This window comes from Camelina sativa, chromosome 14 (genome assembly GCF_000633955.1).
Source record: "Camelina sativa cultivar DH55 chromosome 14, Cs, whole genome shotgun sequence".
Taxonomy (NCBI): domain Eukaryota; kingdom Viridiplantae; phylum Streptophyta; class Magnoliopsida; order Brassicales; family Brassicaceae; genus Camelina; species Camelina sativa.
This window is the reverse complement of record NC_025698.1, coordinates 6,958,107-6,972,229: the sequence shown is the minus strand read 5'-3', so window position 1 is coordinate 6,972,229 and position 14,123 is coordinate 6,958,107. Positions and strand designations below refer to the sequence as shown.

Below are 14,123 nucleotides of genomic sequence, written 5' to 3'. Positions count from 1 at the left end.
TGCGTTACATTATATAATCATCTAAATTTTCATGACAAAGTGGTTTGCTAAACAGAGAACTGTAAGTAATTTTTTCTTTTTATATAACAAGACAAACCAAGTCTACAATCATAAATGATGGTGTTATGAGTAATGAGCAATCTACAAGACTTTTGCATCTGAATCATGGTGTTAAGACTAATGAGCAAGAATTCACAAAGCATAAGCAAGATTCCTCAAATCTGTTCTAATTCAGCTGCAAGATATTGGAGAGGGGTTAATATAATAGTTCCATATAACGGCATCAACCAAATCAGTGAAAATGGTTAACACTCTATGCGTAAAGTATAACCAACGATTGTTAATCTCTCTAGTCGTGATCGATCCCTTGAAGAACGATCACCCATTAAGCGCCACTGACTGCAGTACTGTACTGTGACCTTGATAATATCAAGCACTCTCAGGATCCCTTCAAGAAGTCTAACTGTATACTTTTAGAGGGACCATATCAAAAACTTGATCTGAGCATCTTACGAAGTTCATTTTTTTAGCATTATGGACATGGCTCATATTGTACTCTCAACTCCTGTTTGTAAACAAACTTAGTCGACACAAGAGTTCGGGTCTCTCGTGGTCGCGGTATCAGCGTAGAACAGAACATTTTCAATAACCAGAAGAGAACCTATGTTTAAACCCTAGAGAAGGTTCCCGATGTTTCAACTTTCAACTAACATCTCAAGTATTCTGATTGTGTGTGTTACCCTGCGACAATGATCAGCCTGTGGCCTGTGGGACACAACACAAGCAAAGCAGCATCCTCATTTGGTACCTACAGAAGAGAAAAAGTAAAATTTAATTAAAAAAGCTTAACAACATGAAGACCACACAAAGCAAAGTATCAAATATGTTCTTCAAAGATTATAGAGGAAACTGTTGCCTCAAAACTAGCTGCAAATCCAAAAGAAACTTAAGTCAGTAATAGTAGAGATATGATGAGTACGAGAGAGCAGTACATATACTTTTGGCAAACAATAGAAAACATCTATTAAAGAACAAGAATTAAGAGATTAAAAAGCATTTCCCTGTATCAACCAAACGGTCTCTATCTCTTTCTCCCACCACGATCCCTCGCAGACAATGTTAGGAGTTCTCCTGCTCCGACATTGTAATGTGCAAGCGACATGTTGTCTTTTAAGAACCCAGCTTTTCCACTTAACTTCTGTTTGTTTGCAGGAATATCTATCTCCCCAGCTATTTTCACCTTCAAACTCCCCACGTTTTCGGATAACGACTGCACTGAGATCTCAATGACTTTGGACTCATCATCCCTTTTTGGCACAGAAACCCTGATAGTAGCCGAACCCTGAAAACATATAAAACAGGTCAGATAACTCAGAGGAAAAAGAAATGGATTATAAAATTACTGTAAGAGTCTGAAAAAAAAAACACATTACCGGATGCTGAGCAAGAAACTGGTCTTCTGGAACAAGGGCTGACTCGTCAAACTTTTGTCTCTTTGGCTCAGGCTCCTCAAGAAGAGGTGGTGGTGGAGCAAGCAACCCAGGCATAGGTGGTGACTGCAACATCCCCATTGAATGCGATGGGAGCTGACCATAAGGTCTAGGAATTTCCATACGAGGAAACTGAGATCCCGGTGGAGGGGGCACATGCATAACAGAATGCATTTGTGGTGGTCGGTTCATCATCATCGAAGGGTGTCCAAGTGGCCCGGGAGTTGAGAACTGGTGTTGCTGATGCATTGGCTGCATCATTGGAACAACAAGTGGCCTCGGTGCATCAGGGTACTGAACAGTAGGAGGAGGACGAGGGAGGTTCAAGGCAAAAGTAGGAGCTGGTACTGGTAATGGCAAGACTGTTGGGACACCTGTTCGAGGAGGAGGAAGAGCAGCTGGACCAAGGAAGTTATAAGGATATCCATAAACACCATCACCTTGCTCCTCCCCATTAGCGTTCTGAGTCAAGGCTTGGCTAGCTGTGCGACCGATACTTCCTGTGTGACCATCCCATATTACTTGTTTTGGTTGCTCATCTTTCTTCCGCTCAATCTCTGCTTTGACAGCATTTGAGACTTCTTCTTCGGTTGTCCCAAAGATATCAGGACGCAGGCGGGCCAACCCGACAATGTTTTTAGCAATCTCATCATCTTGTGCAAGAGTGGTCTCACGAATCTTAGCAAACATCCGATCCTTCTGCTCTTTGAACTTAGGATCAATAAGAGAAATCCGCATGTGCTCAGACATCTCATTAATGGGAATCATCTCTCCAGTAATTGGTGATATAACAACTTTAGTTGGATCTCTCTCTGTCACGATCCTATCTTCTGGCCTCTTCCAGTTCTTAACAATCCTCATTGGTGCTTCTTCACCGTGTACATTTTCAATCTGCATAGAGCAACCATTCTCTTCCAGGTTCGCTGATCTCATTCCTTCTGCAACAAGCTCCACTTCATCTTCATCCAATTCCATTTCTACCTCCTTTCCAGGCTCAACAATTTCATCTTTTCCAATTACTGATACTTTGCTCCTCCTTATAACCTCGTCAAGTGTCATAGACGGTGGCAAATCTTCATCTTCCTCGTCAGAAATCTATCAACTCAACAACCGCAAAATCATGCCAATCGATCATAGCCATCTGCACTCTCTCCTTCTCTTTCTCTTCTTCTTCCTTCTTACTCTGTTGCTCCTGAGAACGATCCCATTCAAGACGATTCAAGCAACGCTCAAGAACAGTAGTCAAACTAGCCACACTCTTTCTCATCTTTTCTTTCAAATCTTTAGGAGGCATCAATACTTCAGAATACGCATCAACCAGAGAAGTGAAAAAAGTGAACATGCTATGTGTTGGCTTCATAAACTGAAACTGAAGATTGTTCATATCTCTACTCGTCAATCCCGTTAAAAACGACTTCCCGTTCCGTGCCACGAACTGAGCAGTAAGCTTAATAATATCAAGCTCCTCACTCGTGATCGCTTTATGAATTTGAACTGTATACTTCTGAGGCTCAGGAGCTTCTAAAGGCTTACTAGAAGGAACCCTAAATCGAGCCTGCAGGTCAGGTTTTGCATCACATGATACAGACTCATCATCAGCTACAACAGCATCAAGTTCAGGATCTTTGGTAGTATCATCAAAATCAGTAAACTGAGCTCCGTCTTGATTCAGAGCAGAGTACTCAGTGATCTTGTGCCTGTAAAAGTCATGATAAGGGTCATCGCTTTTCAGAAAGTTGAAATGAGTTTTATTCGCCTTCTCGGCTTTAACCTTGTTTTCAAACACCAAGCCGTATTTGGCAACAAACTGAGCCGTTTTCTCGACGATTTGTTTTATATCTGGAGGTGGATGAATGATCCCGACGGGTTTCGTGTGAGTAGTAACAGACGCCGGAGCTCGATTTGAATTGTTTTGCTCTGCTTGCATCGTCTCTTTCTCTTCCTCCGTTAGTTGCGACGACGGAGGAATTGGACCTAGATTACCGTCAACAGGAGGAGCATCTAGTGGCAGTATCTTCGTCGAACCCAACATCTTCCTGCAGTGAGCAAAAAAAATGAAAACATTAGGTATCAGATTATGATGACACTGGAAACTAATCAAATCTTCTAAAATTGATTGATTAAGCGGAAATAAAATCGTAAAAAAACATGAAATAGCGATAGGGGAAAATAGAGTAATCGGCGATGTGAAGGGCTACTACGTTTAGGATAGAGATTAAAAGAAAAAAAAGCATATCGTGTACCTTTGCCGGTGAGGAACAGCACCACCGCAAAATAAATCACTTCGGCGTGGAGAAGAAGAAGAATAAGCGAAGGACGGAGGAAAAAGACGATTCAGGTTTATATAGGTTTCAAGTAATGGGCTTTTTCACTTGGGCTTACAATTGTGGTCCATAGATAATTGTTAGACCGACTTCATCATGAAAGGCTTCATTATTACTGCATGAATATAAATATCTACTATTTTATTGTGATGTGATTACATACCATAATATACTCTCTTTTTTGTTTTTGTTAAAGGCTAATTACTTTTAATTTAAGGATCTATGTTTTATTCATCTGGAAATACAATAAGAAAATTATGTAAGTTTATAGGTTCAGTCTTTAAAATCTTTGGCTTTTTAATTCAGTGTATTATCTTAAATTGGATTTTTACAGACATTTTGTTTTCAAATTAGGTTTCAGAAAATTTGGAAATATTTTTACAAGTTAAAGATACACATTTATTGAATTTTAAATGTTTGAGATTGTAATTCATCTATTTAATTTAAAAATCACTGAATAATAACAAATATTCCAAAATTCTCTGTTCTAATAAAGATAGATTTACTATAGAATAAAATTGAGGAAATTACTATTAAGATTTCAAAATATTATTGTTTATTCAACATTGTTTAATTTAGCCATGGTCTACCGACATGGACCCAACCCACCAAGGTTAAAAGCATACATGGTCTTGGTCCCTTTTGGAGAGGAAAAATATAATGGTAAAGACAGGTAAATTAGTGCTAAATATTCCACTTAATTTGAAGAAATCTGGAGAAAACAAAAAGAAAGAAAGAGCATTAACAATTTGTTAAGTATTATTATTAACCTATTCACGTCAATAAACCACCTGAAATGTTTTAAAAAGATTTCCCACATGCTAAACACTTATATGAGCATTACGAGTAGTACTGACCAGAGAGTACGAGCGAGTGCTTGCTTTTCTTATTTTTCCTTCCGTTACAGAAAATGCCGACAAACGTAACATTACATAAACATGATGCCATGTATCTGACTATCTGAGATCTGACTGAGGGCAAATTGATATTTTATTTTTTAAACAATAAACTATATATACCAGTTTTTTCTTTTAATTCAAAATTTTATTTAGATTTGATCAATTTACTATGTATTTTTGTTTGGTATGACCGTGTGAATGACTGTCTAATAGAGTAATAGTTTTGGTTTTTTTTTATTTATAATTCTTCTTCACGCTTCGTTTATTTATTTGACACTGCTGCTTCTAAAACTGAAACCAGAAGAACAAGACACAAAACTGAAATAAACTACAGTTTAGATTGTTCACTAGTAGAATGAGATATATGTAAAATATTCTATATACATATATCTCATTCTAATATCATTAGCACTATGAATACATAAAAAATAATGCTTTTATACATCCATCATTCCCACATATTACGAAAATTACAAAGAAGGGGAGATTGCATTTTTGTTGATTTTTTTTTTCTTTTTTTTCTTCGTTCCTTGTTGTACTTATGTGTTTGGTATTAGTATCCTATAATCATCAAGATTTTGAACATATAGGTAAGAAAGAAAGTGCAATGATTTGTTGCGTAACATCATATAAACCATCTTCGAAAATTTCATGATAAGGTACTAAACACTCTCTTTTTGTGTGTACTTGCTTTTCTACAAATTTCTTTCCTTTTACTTTAATTTCTTTATTTATAATTCTTCTTCACGCTTCGTTTATTTATTTGGTGTCTACTGAATATTTTTTTTTATTAAAGAACAAAAGAGTTTGCTAAGGGGAAAAGAGGTAAAGAACAAAAAGCACGAACATGCAAAAAAAAGAAAAGAAAAAAAAACATAATCATTCAAAAGAAAAAAAAAACAAAGAGAAAATTTTCCTTGGTTAAGTTCTTTTCAGTTTAGTAAGTTTCTAATTAAGATAACCTTGATTCTTTGTGAAAAGGTTTCTTAATACTTTTGCTAAGAAGAATTAGAAAGAAAAAAACATATACATATATAGATATATAAATCTTTCTCACTATATACAACAATATATATATTACCAATGATTATTTTTTTTTCAACATCTCGATAGTACAGATTATAACGACCCGCCTAATTACCAACATTACATATATCATCCCTTAGTTCTTATGATAGTAATTGTGCCCCTCCCTAGTGTTTGTATCTTTGTGAAAGCAACCACAGCTTTGCCTGATAGACCCGGTCCATCTGCAGAGACACACGGACAGCACGCATAATCTCCAACAGGATGTCGAACCGGCCGAGCCGATGGCATTAGAATCCTCTTGTTAATGTCATTTAGGGTTACGTCTTCTTCTCGACCACCTGGTTTCACCACTCCAAATGGATACACCACACTCTTCTTCTCGTCATTGTCGTTCTTCTCTGTAATGCACAAGTGTGTAAGTAATAAAGTATTTATATGGACCGAGTAATAAAGGAAAAAAATATGATACAGCTAGTGTTTTTTTTTCCACTATCAACCAAAAGGAAACTAGGGTTACTTGCTAAGATACTTTACATGTGAATGTGATTAGAAACAAAAACTTTGATATCAAATATTCATAAACGCAAAACGCAAATGAATAAAAATAAAAAGAATTTTCATGTTTTATTTTATTAACGCAATATATGAGTGTGGACAATTACGCATAAACACAAACGAAAAATATATCCCATTCATTACTTTGGAAGAAAATACAGAATGCTTACTTGACGTGGTCGAGGTCCTCGAGGATGGTTCGAAAGAGTCTTTTGAAAAATTTGAAGATTTTTCTCCTGAACATATATTGATCGAAGAATTTGGAGATTCAACTGCTCAATTATAAGAAATTTTTTGTTAAAAGGAGAGTTCATTCATCAAGATTATTCAAGTTATTAAAAGAAAAAAATCAGTTATTACTATTATATTAGTTTAATAATAAACAATATTTATGTAGAAAAACAAATATGGGTGATAATAATAAAGAAGTAGGTCTACCTGCAAACTGACTACTCGTGCAACTATAATTCTCAGGCAGGCCCCAATTATTCTGCATTATTATATACCACGATTAACCAACTCATTTTCATACTAAAAACAAAAAGAAATAGCGACTAATTATGTAAATGACAAATGGAAAAAAAAAAAACAGAGTTGTAATTATATAAAAACCTGAGAATGGTCTAAATCGTTAGTTGGTTTGTCCTCGGCGCCGTTGAACGACAGACGTCTCCGTTTGCTTCTCCCACTGAACTCGACGAGTGCGTCTTCAAGGTATCCGGTGGAAACGTCCCCGATATCCATCTCCGGCGAACATAATATATGCTCCGGCGATTCATCAATGAGCCCCCATGCATCTACAAAAGTACATTGCATGGCCAAATTCCTTCCATTAATACTTGTGTGTATATATTTTAAATGAAAATTTCTTGAATTACGAAGCACAATTACATTCATGATCTTTCCAACAAAAGAATAATAGTTTTCACCAAAAAACAAAAAAGAATTCATATATAGTTTTGATTGCACGAATATTACCAACAAGCTCAACAAATATTAACATATTTATACATAAAAGATCAGTAATTATATATGTGGTTGTCTATACCCAGATTGAAGTTTTGGTTGAAGAGTGATCCAAGGTTATGGAGATCCCAAGAGGGGAGAGAGTAGGAAAGCTCACTCATTTTTTTTTATTTTTTTTTGTAATGATTTGTCGATTTGACTATGAATGTGTTGAATTAAGGGGAGACCATGTGGCTACCTATTTATCTTGGTGGGTTGTGAGTAAAAAGTAAAAACAAAATTTAAATAATCCAAATAAAGCATGAAAATGAAAAAAGAGAAAAGAAACTAAAGAAGTGAAGAAATTTGGAAGGAGAAAACTTAGTAGTTAGTACTCAATACAGTCAACTATAAAGAAAAGATAAAGAGAAATAATGGGTGGATAGTGTGTGTCCATCAGGATTTATTTCATACAAAATAATATAAATATTAATGGGTTATCTGTGAAATGGTGATCAAATATTCATTTTTTAACAGCATTTCTTACAAGAATTAAAAAAATTTAATATGATTTTGTTACTCCCCCATTACAATAACTTATGTTAAGCAAACGAATCTCCCATTAGATTTTGAGAATTAATTTGATATGCACAATTGGAGCTATGGAATAATGTTAATAGTTTTATTACATGTCTAAGAAAAATGAGCATATTTTACTAGAGAATGATAGTTGAGTGCAGAAGTATTTACACAGAGTGTGAATACTTTTCTTACAACTATTCGGGTACCATGTTACAAGCTTTGTCAATATTATATAAATGATAGGTGGTGTACAAAAGACAAACTATATGTCTATGAAAAATAAATAGATATTGACCAAAGTGCAAAACAGAAATGGAACAAATGTAAACTAAGTTTTGAAATCTGAGTGGGGTTAGGTAAATGGGGGACTGAATAATGGCTAAAGGCGATGAAAATATCATCATGATGTCTATGTTCTAATGCTGATCATGCATGTTACTCATGGAAGAGAGAGAAAATGGTGGATGCATACTGGCATGCTATATCACCTGATTGAGTAGACAGAGTAGTGTTAAGTGTTGGCACAACAAATGACGATAGTTTACTTATTTGTGGTTTGTACATGTGCTACATGAATGATAAAATCATCAATAATCATATATGTGATGAGTTTCTAACGAGTAAGCTGCTTATCGCCAATTATAATAAATTTCCTAATCTCCACTTTGAGTTAGCTACTCTAATAGCTAGTGAATGTATAAGACTTACACAACTAACCAAGTTAATAGTGTATAAAGACGAAATATACGTACACACTTGAAACATGGTTAAAACAAAACGGGTTTAAGTTGTTTAACAATCATAAGAAAGTAACCAATAAAAAAAGTCGATCAAATCAATTAGCTAAGCGATAAATCCTTTTTATTTCATATATTAATAATTTAGTACTAATAGTTAACATAAGTGAAATACTGAAATGTGAAACTTCGTTGCAATAATCCTACATTCAACCATACTCTGCCTAATTACAAAACCAAAACTTTCTACACAGAATTCATTTTGTATTGTTGTGAAATGTTTACATTGTAAAGAAACATGTAATAAATACATCGAAGGAGATAAGCGAACTACGAAGGTAAGCTGGTTTATCAAAGTCATGCATGTTAACGAAAAAAAAAAGTTCAAAGTGAAGAGAAATTCAAATTTTGCAGCTTTATCTCCGTAATGTATATATTCTTCAAAGCAAATTTTTGCTTTCTGATTTGGTGAACAACCTGTTCTTCTATTATTAGGTACTTTTCCCCTTAGATTTATATAACTTTCAATTCTTCCCCTTCGTGGGGTCATGTCATATCCTATCACGTTTACTCCATCATTACCTAACTTTCATTTCAATTTTTTGTTATTTTATTTGTCATTTGTGTACCATGTATTAATATTGATGAGAATATAGGACAACGCAACGCAATCATAGTTACTAAGTCGACTTCTGCCAAAAAAATTACTAAGTCGACTAAAATTTGATGATAAATTGAGAAACTATAGTCTATTGGAAATGATTAAACTTGTAATCCTATATGATCACTTCTTTTTTTTTGGTCAACCAAAAAGAGAAAATTACTTGGCATTTGTAGTTTACCCTATTTTTATATATGACTTATTAATGCGACAAAAGATATATATAGAATGCTTTTTCTCTCGATTGCAATGCATATAGCCGGCATACGAATTTTCCGTGGGGACGAATGTATGCATGCCGGCGGGACCCAAATGGAAAAATTAGAAAGATTGCAGCCGTATCATTTGTGGGGTCTTCTTCTTTAAAATTCGGGTTTGAATGGTCCAACACTTGTACACACATACTGAGCGAGGCCTTCTACAAATTACTACAATATACACTGGTCAAATTTGATGCTTGCAAATTCGCAACTTACATGGTTTTCTTGACAATTAATCGTGATGATACCTTTTCAGTTTACAACTATGTTTTTTTTGGTTACAAGATTTTCATATTCTGCATGACTATTACCAATTAGGTGTAGGCTAACCACATAAGTTGATCAACCTTCGTCTCTTTCACATAGTGCTTTTATTTGAACTAAGCGGTGAATGAATTAATATAAATGGTAGTTGATATATGAAAATAGTTAAGTTTCTAAAACTATAAACCACCAATTTCCTTTTCATACGTACTTCAAGTATGTAGCACTGGAAACATTACCAATACGAAATCCAATATTTAGTATTAGATACAATTTCGAAATTTCAAACGGTATGATTGATCCATGATATATAATCCTCTTTATTTTCTTATGGGTCCGAGTAGATTTAAAAATATATATATATATTTGTTGTTAGAGAATCCTGAGATTTTATATATCAATTATATATTTGGTTAAACAGAAACCATTTAGTGAGGGTAGATTTTAGCCAAGTAGTTTTTGTTTTTGTTTTTTTTTTTGTTTTTTTGTTTTTTTGATAGAGTATATACATTGACACGTCGAAGTTCGAACAAACAAAATAGTAATAATTAGTTGAAACAATATTTTGGTCAGAATCTCATTCTACTTTACAGAACTTAAGACTGCGATACAAAAAACGTACTAAGCGAGTTGTGATAAAAACAAAACACTCAAACGAAAAATCAGACTGCTATCAATTGATTGATACCTCTATAAAATTTACTATACAGTAGTATTATTCATAAACAGATTAGGAAACTTTTGTGATTACCAAAGCTGTGCAATATTATTTGTCTTTGCATGGTTTTTTTGTTCGGTTGTACATTGGACGGTTCGTGATCGCCGATGGGTAATTATGGTGAATCAAACGGTGATGATTGAAGCTCAGGTTTGGCCTCAGTCGAAGATTTTGTCTGTTGCTATAATAACTTGGACCCATTCGATTTTTGTTTGCTTTTTGAAACTCTACCGGGGCCATTGTCAAAAAAGTCAAGGACTACACTTAAAACAAAAACACAAATGCTTAAATTTCCAAAAGAATCGATTAGAGAGTGTCGTCACGGACCGTTCTTCTGTATAGTTCTCGACTTGTCTTCGTTGTTCTCGCTAGCCCTGGGCATATTAACCGAACCCGAAACCCGAACCCGAACCCGACCCGAAGTATGGGGTTTGGTTCAGATAGTATATAAAACCCAATCGGGTGTAATACTTCTAATGTTCGGATACCCGATCGGGTTCGGATATTACCCAAAACCCGAAGTAAAACCCGATTTCCGTACATATATACATACATACATTAAATCCCTAAATCCCTAAATATATCAATCCCTAAAACTAAAGATCCCTCTTTAATAGCATAGTCTGTTCGGCTTTCTTTCTTCGAAAAAAAATATAAAATCAGTTTTTATCCCCAAATCGTAAAACTGGAAACACTAAATCGAGTCGTTGCCTCTTCTCCTCCTTCTGAAACTTCACGAAGGAAATCAAAGGTTTGTCTTCTTATTCTTCATCTTCTGTTTTGTTCTTTGCTCTTGTTTTCATTAATCGGTAATAATAACATAAAAAACTCAGTAGGATATTGTTAGTTTGGCATACTTAGTTGTTTTCAAGTTATTAGAAAGGAAAAATCAGTAGTTTTTGAGACAAGACAAAGTATATTTTCAGATTTTATATATCAATGGCCGTGTATGATACAATATTTTTGATGATAAATTTAAGGTGGTTTTTTAAATGGTGGTTATTTTGCCTTCCAAGACAGTATTGCTTCTCTTGTAAATCTTTCCCTTGGATGTCATTTTCGATTTATCAATCGAGCATGTGCAGGCTAATTGTTAGTCCAATATGTTTGACCAATATGCTTAGATTAATTCTTCACGTGTATGGTTGATTTGAGATTACAATGTGGAAAGTGATTTGAGAATCACATCTACGTTGAGCCCTGTCCTCTTTTAGCCAAGCTACCAGCTAAAACTCTTTTGTTGTTTTCTGTTACCAAATTCATTTATTAACCTCGATAGTTTTCAATTTATATTTCAGTCATACCTAACACTCTTAACATGTATATGTAGTTTAGCTAGCTCTCTATTTTGTTGGTTTGAATGTCCTAAGTTTGTCTAGCTCTCTATTTTGTTATAGTTGCTATTTGGTTCTATTTATCTTTTAGTTTGTTTAGGTCTGAGTTTTGTTTTTAAAGTGTTACTTATGATTTGCAGATGGATTCATCATCTCCAATTTTTAATGATGAAGAGAGAGATATACACGAAGAAGAAGAGGTTTAAACACCTGAGTCTAATTGAAGGAACAAAAAAAAACAGAGTCGTAATAGCGGAACAGATTCTGAGCAACTTGAGTCTAAGACCCAAAAGACTATCAACCCAAGATCAAATGTATGGCAACATTTCACAAGATTGAAGGACAATCGTGACAAATGTAACTGCAACTATTGTGGAAAGGAATTCAGCTGTCCAACAAAATCAGGAACAAAAATCTTGTGGAATCATCTTAAAATATGCAAGACATATTTGGCATGGGAAGACTGTCAAAATCCTAGTGAAAGTCAACATGTTATTAATAAAGAAGGGAGTTTACAGTCTGGAAAAGTGACTGAGCATATTTTTAGAGAAGCATTGAATGAAATGGTGGTCATAGGAGAGTTACCATTATCGTTTGTAGAAGGAGCGGCAATTAAACACTTTTGCAACAAGGTAATGCTTCTATTTTCTTTTGCGGCTTGTCAATAAACTGATTCTAATACATGATTCTTATCAATGTTTTTTCTTATGTAATCCACTTAGGTGAACCTGTACAAGCCACATTCAAGAAGGACAGCAGGAAGAGACATAGTAAAGCTGTTTGTTGAGAGGAAAACTACTATTAAAAAATGGTTTCTCATTACCAAGCAAAGAGTCTCACTCACAACTGATATATGGGTTTCCTCTGTAACTGGTACTGTTTTTTAAATAAAATTTTAATATACGTTGATTAATGTTTTTGCTAAATTAGTGAAGATTCTTATCAATGTTTTTTTTTCTATTCACAAGTTCAAGTTATATGGTTATAACTATCCACTACATTGATAAGGATTGGCGTTTGAAAAAGCTAATTATAGGATTCAAACATGTTGAAGATCACAAAGGTAAAACAATCGCCAATACACTTTTAAAATGTCTTGATGAATGGGAGATAGAAAAGGTGTTTACTGTGACTGTGGATAATGCAACTGCTAATACTAGTGCTCTTAGTCAGTTTCAGTCTGCTTTCTCTTTAATTAGTGAAGATTCTCTGGTTTTGGGTGAAGATTTTATGCATATCAGATGCGTTGGGCATATCATTAACCTGATAGTGAAAGATGGAATGACTGAAATTGATTCAAGTATCACTGTAGTCCGAAATGGAATCTCATATGTTAGATCAGGACCAAATAGGAGGAAGTCATTTCAGCTTAGAGTAGACTCTACTAGGTTTTCAAAGGGAAGTTTGCCACTAGATGTCTGCACTAGATGGAATTCGACATTTTTGATGTTGAATAGGGCATTAAAGTTCAAAGGAGCATTTGATAGGATGGAGTTTGAAGATAAGCTGTATAATGATCATTTCTTAGAGACTGAGAATGGAGTTAAAAGGATTGGACCTCCTCAAAGAGATGATTGGCGTAAAGTTGAAAGGTTAGTGAAGTTTCTCCATGTTTTCTATCATGCGACCTTGGTTGTATCTGCATCTACGACTATGAATGCATACAAATGCTATGGTGAGATAGTTAACATAGCAGTAAAGCTTCAGTTGCTTTGTCATAGTGTTGATAATGAGGTGAAAGTAAATGCAAAGAAGATGTTTGACAAATTCGACAAGTACTGGGATGGCCTGCATAACATCAACAAAATGTTGGTAATTGTTACTGTTTTTGATCCGAGAAAGAAGATGCGGTATGCAAATTTGTGTTTTGAGGATCTATATGGGGCTGAGAGTGTAAAAGCTAAGGCGCTGTATGATTCAGTTTTGAACATCATTCGTGATATGTATAAGGAATATACTACAAGATACAATGCATCAGCGAATGGGGAACTTTCTCATTCTCAGTCCTCAACTCAAAATACTCAAGAAAGGCAAACAGACCGAGTATTTGACTCCATGGAGGATGAGTTTGATGGATACAATCCAGTGGACCATAAGTATGATACATTGCTTAGAAAGATTGGAGTTAGAAACACAAATGAATTGGATACTTATCTCAGGGAAGAAGTTGAGAATCCTGAATTGATGATGGGAATTGAGTATGATGTACTCTCTTGGTGGAAAGTTAACAGTGGCAAGTATCCTATTTTATCTCAGATGGCTAGGGATTTATTTGCTATGCAGGTGTCTTCAGTTGCTTCTAAAAGTGCTTTTAGCACTAGTGGA

At 34.7% G+C, this 14,123-nt stretch overlaps 1 protein-coding gene and 1 pseudogene across 1 annotated transcript; both read right to left on the bottom strand.

Annotated features, from left to right (window-relative positions):
- On the bottom strand, positions 63–3,806 carry LOC104740136 (annotated as a pseudogene).
- LOC104740135 lies at positions 5,789–7,482 on the bottom strand. The gene is made up of 5 exons (XM_010460666.2): positions 7,346–7,482; positions 6,910–7,094; positions 6,736–6,787; positions 6,468–6,569; positions 5,789–6,140 (listed from the first exon to the last, which is right to left on the bottom strand). The coding sequence occupies exons 1-5, from the start codon at positions 7,422–7,424 to the stop codon at positions 5,869–5,871; spliced, it is 690 nt and encodes a 229-aa protein (XP_010458968.1). The 5' UTR covers positions 7,425–7,482; the 3' UTR covers positions 5,789–5,868.

Coding starts and splice junctions, on each gene's coding strand:
- LOC104740135 (XM_010460666.2), bottom strand. CDS start 7,424: ATGAGTGAGCTTTCCTACTCTCTCCCCTCTTGGGATCTCCATAACCTT. Junction 6,788..6,909: donor ACGATTTAGACCATTCTCAG/GTTTTTATATAA, acceptor ATAATAATGCAG/AATAATTGGGGCCTGCCTGA. Junction 6,141..6,467: donor GAGGACCTCGACCACGTCAA/GTAAGCATTCTG, acceptor TGTGCATTACAG/AGAAGAACGACAATGACGAG.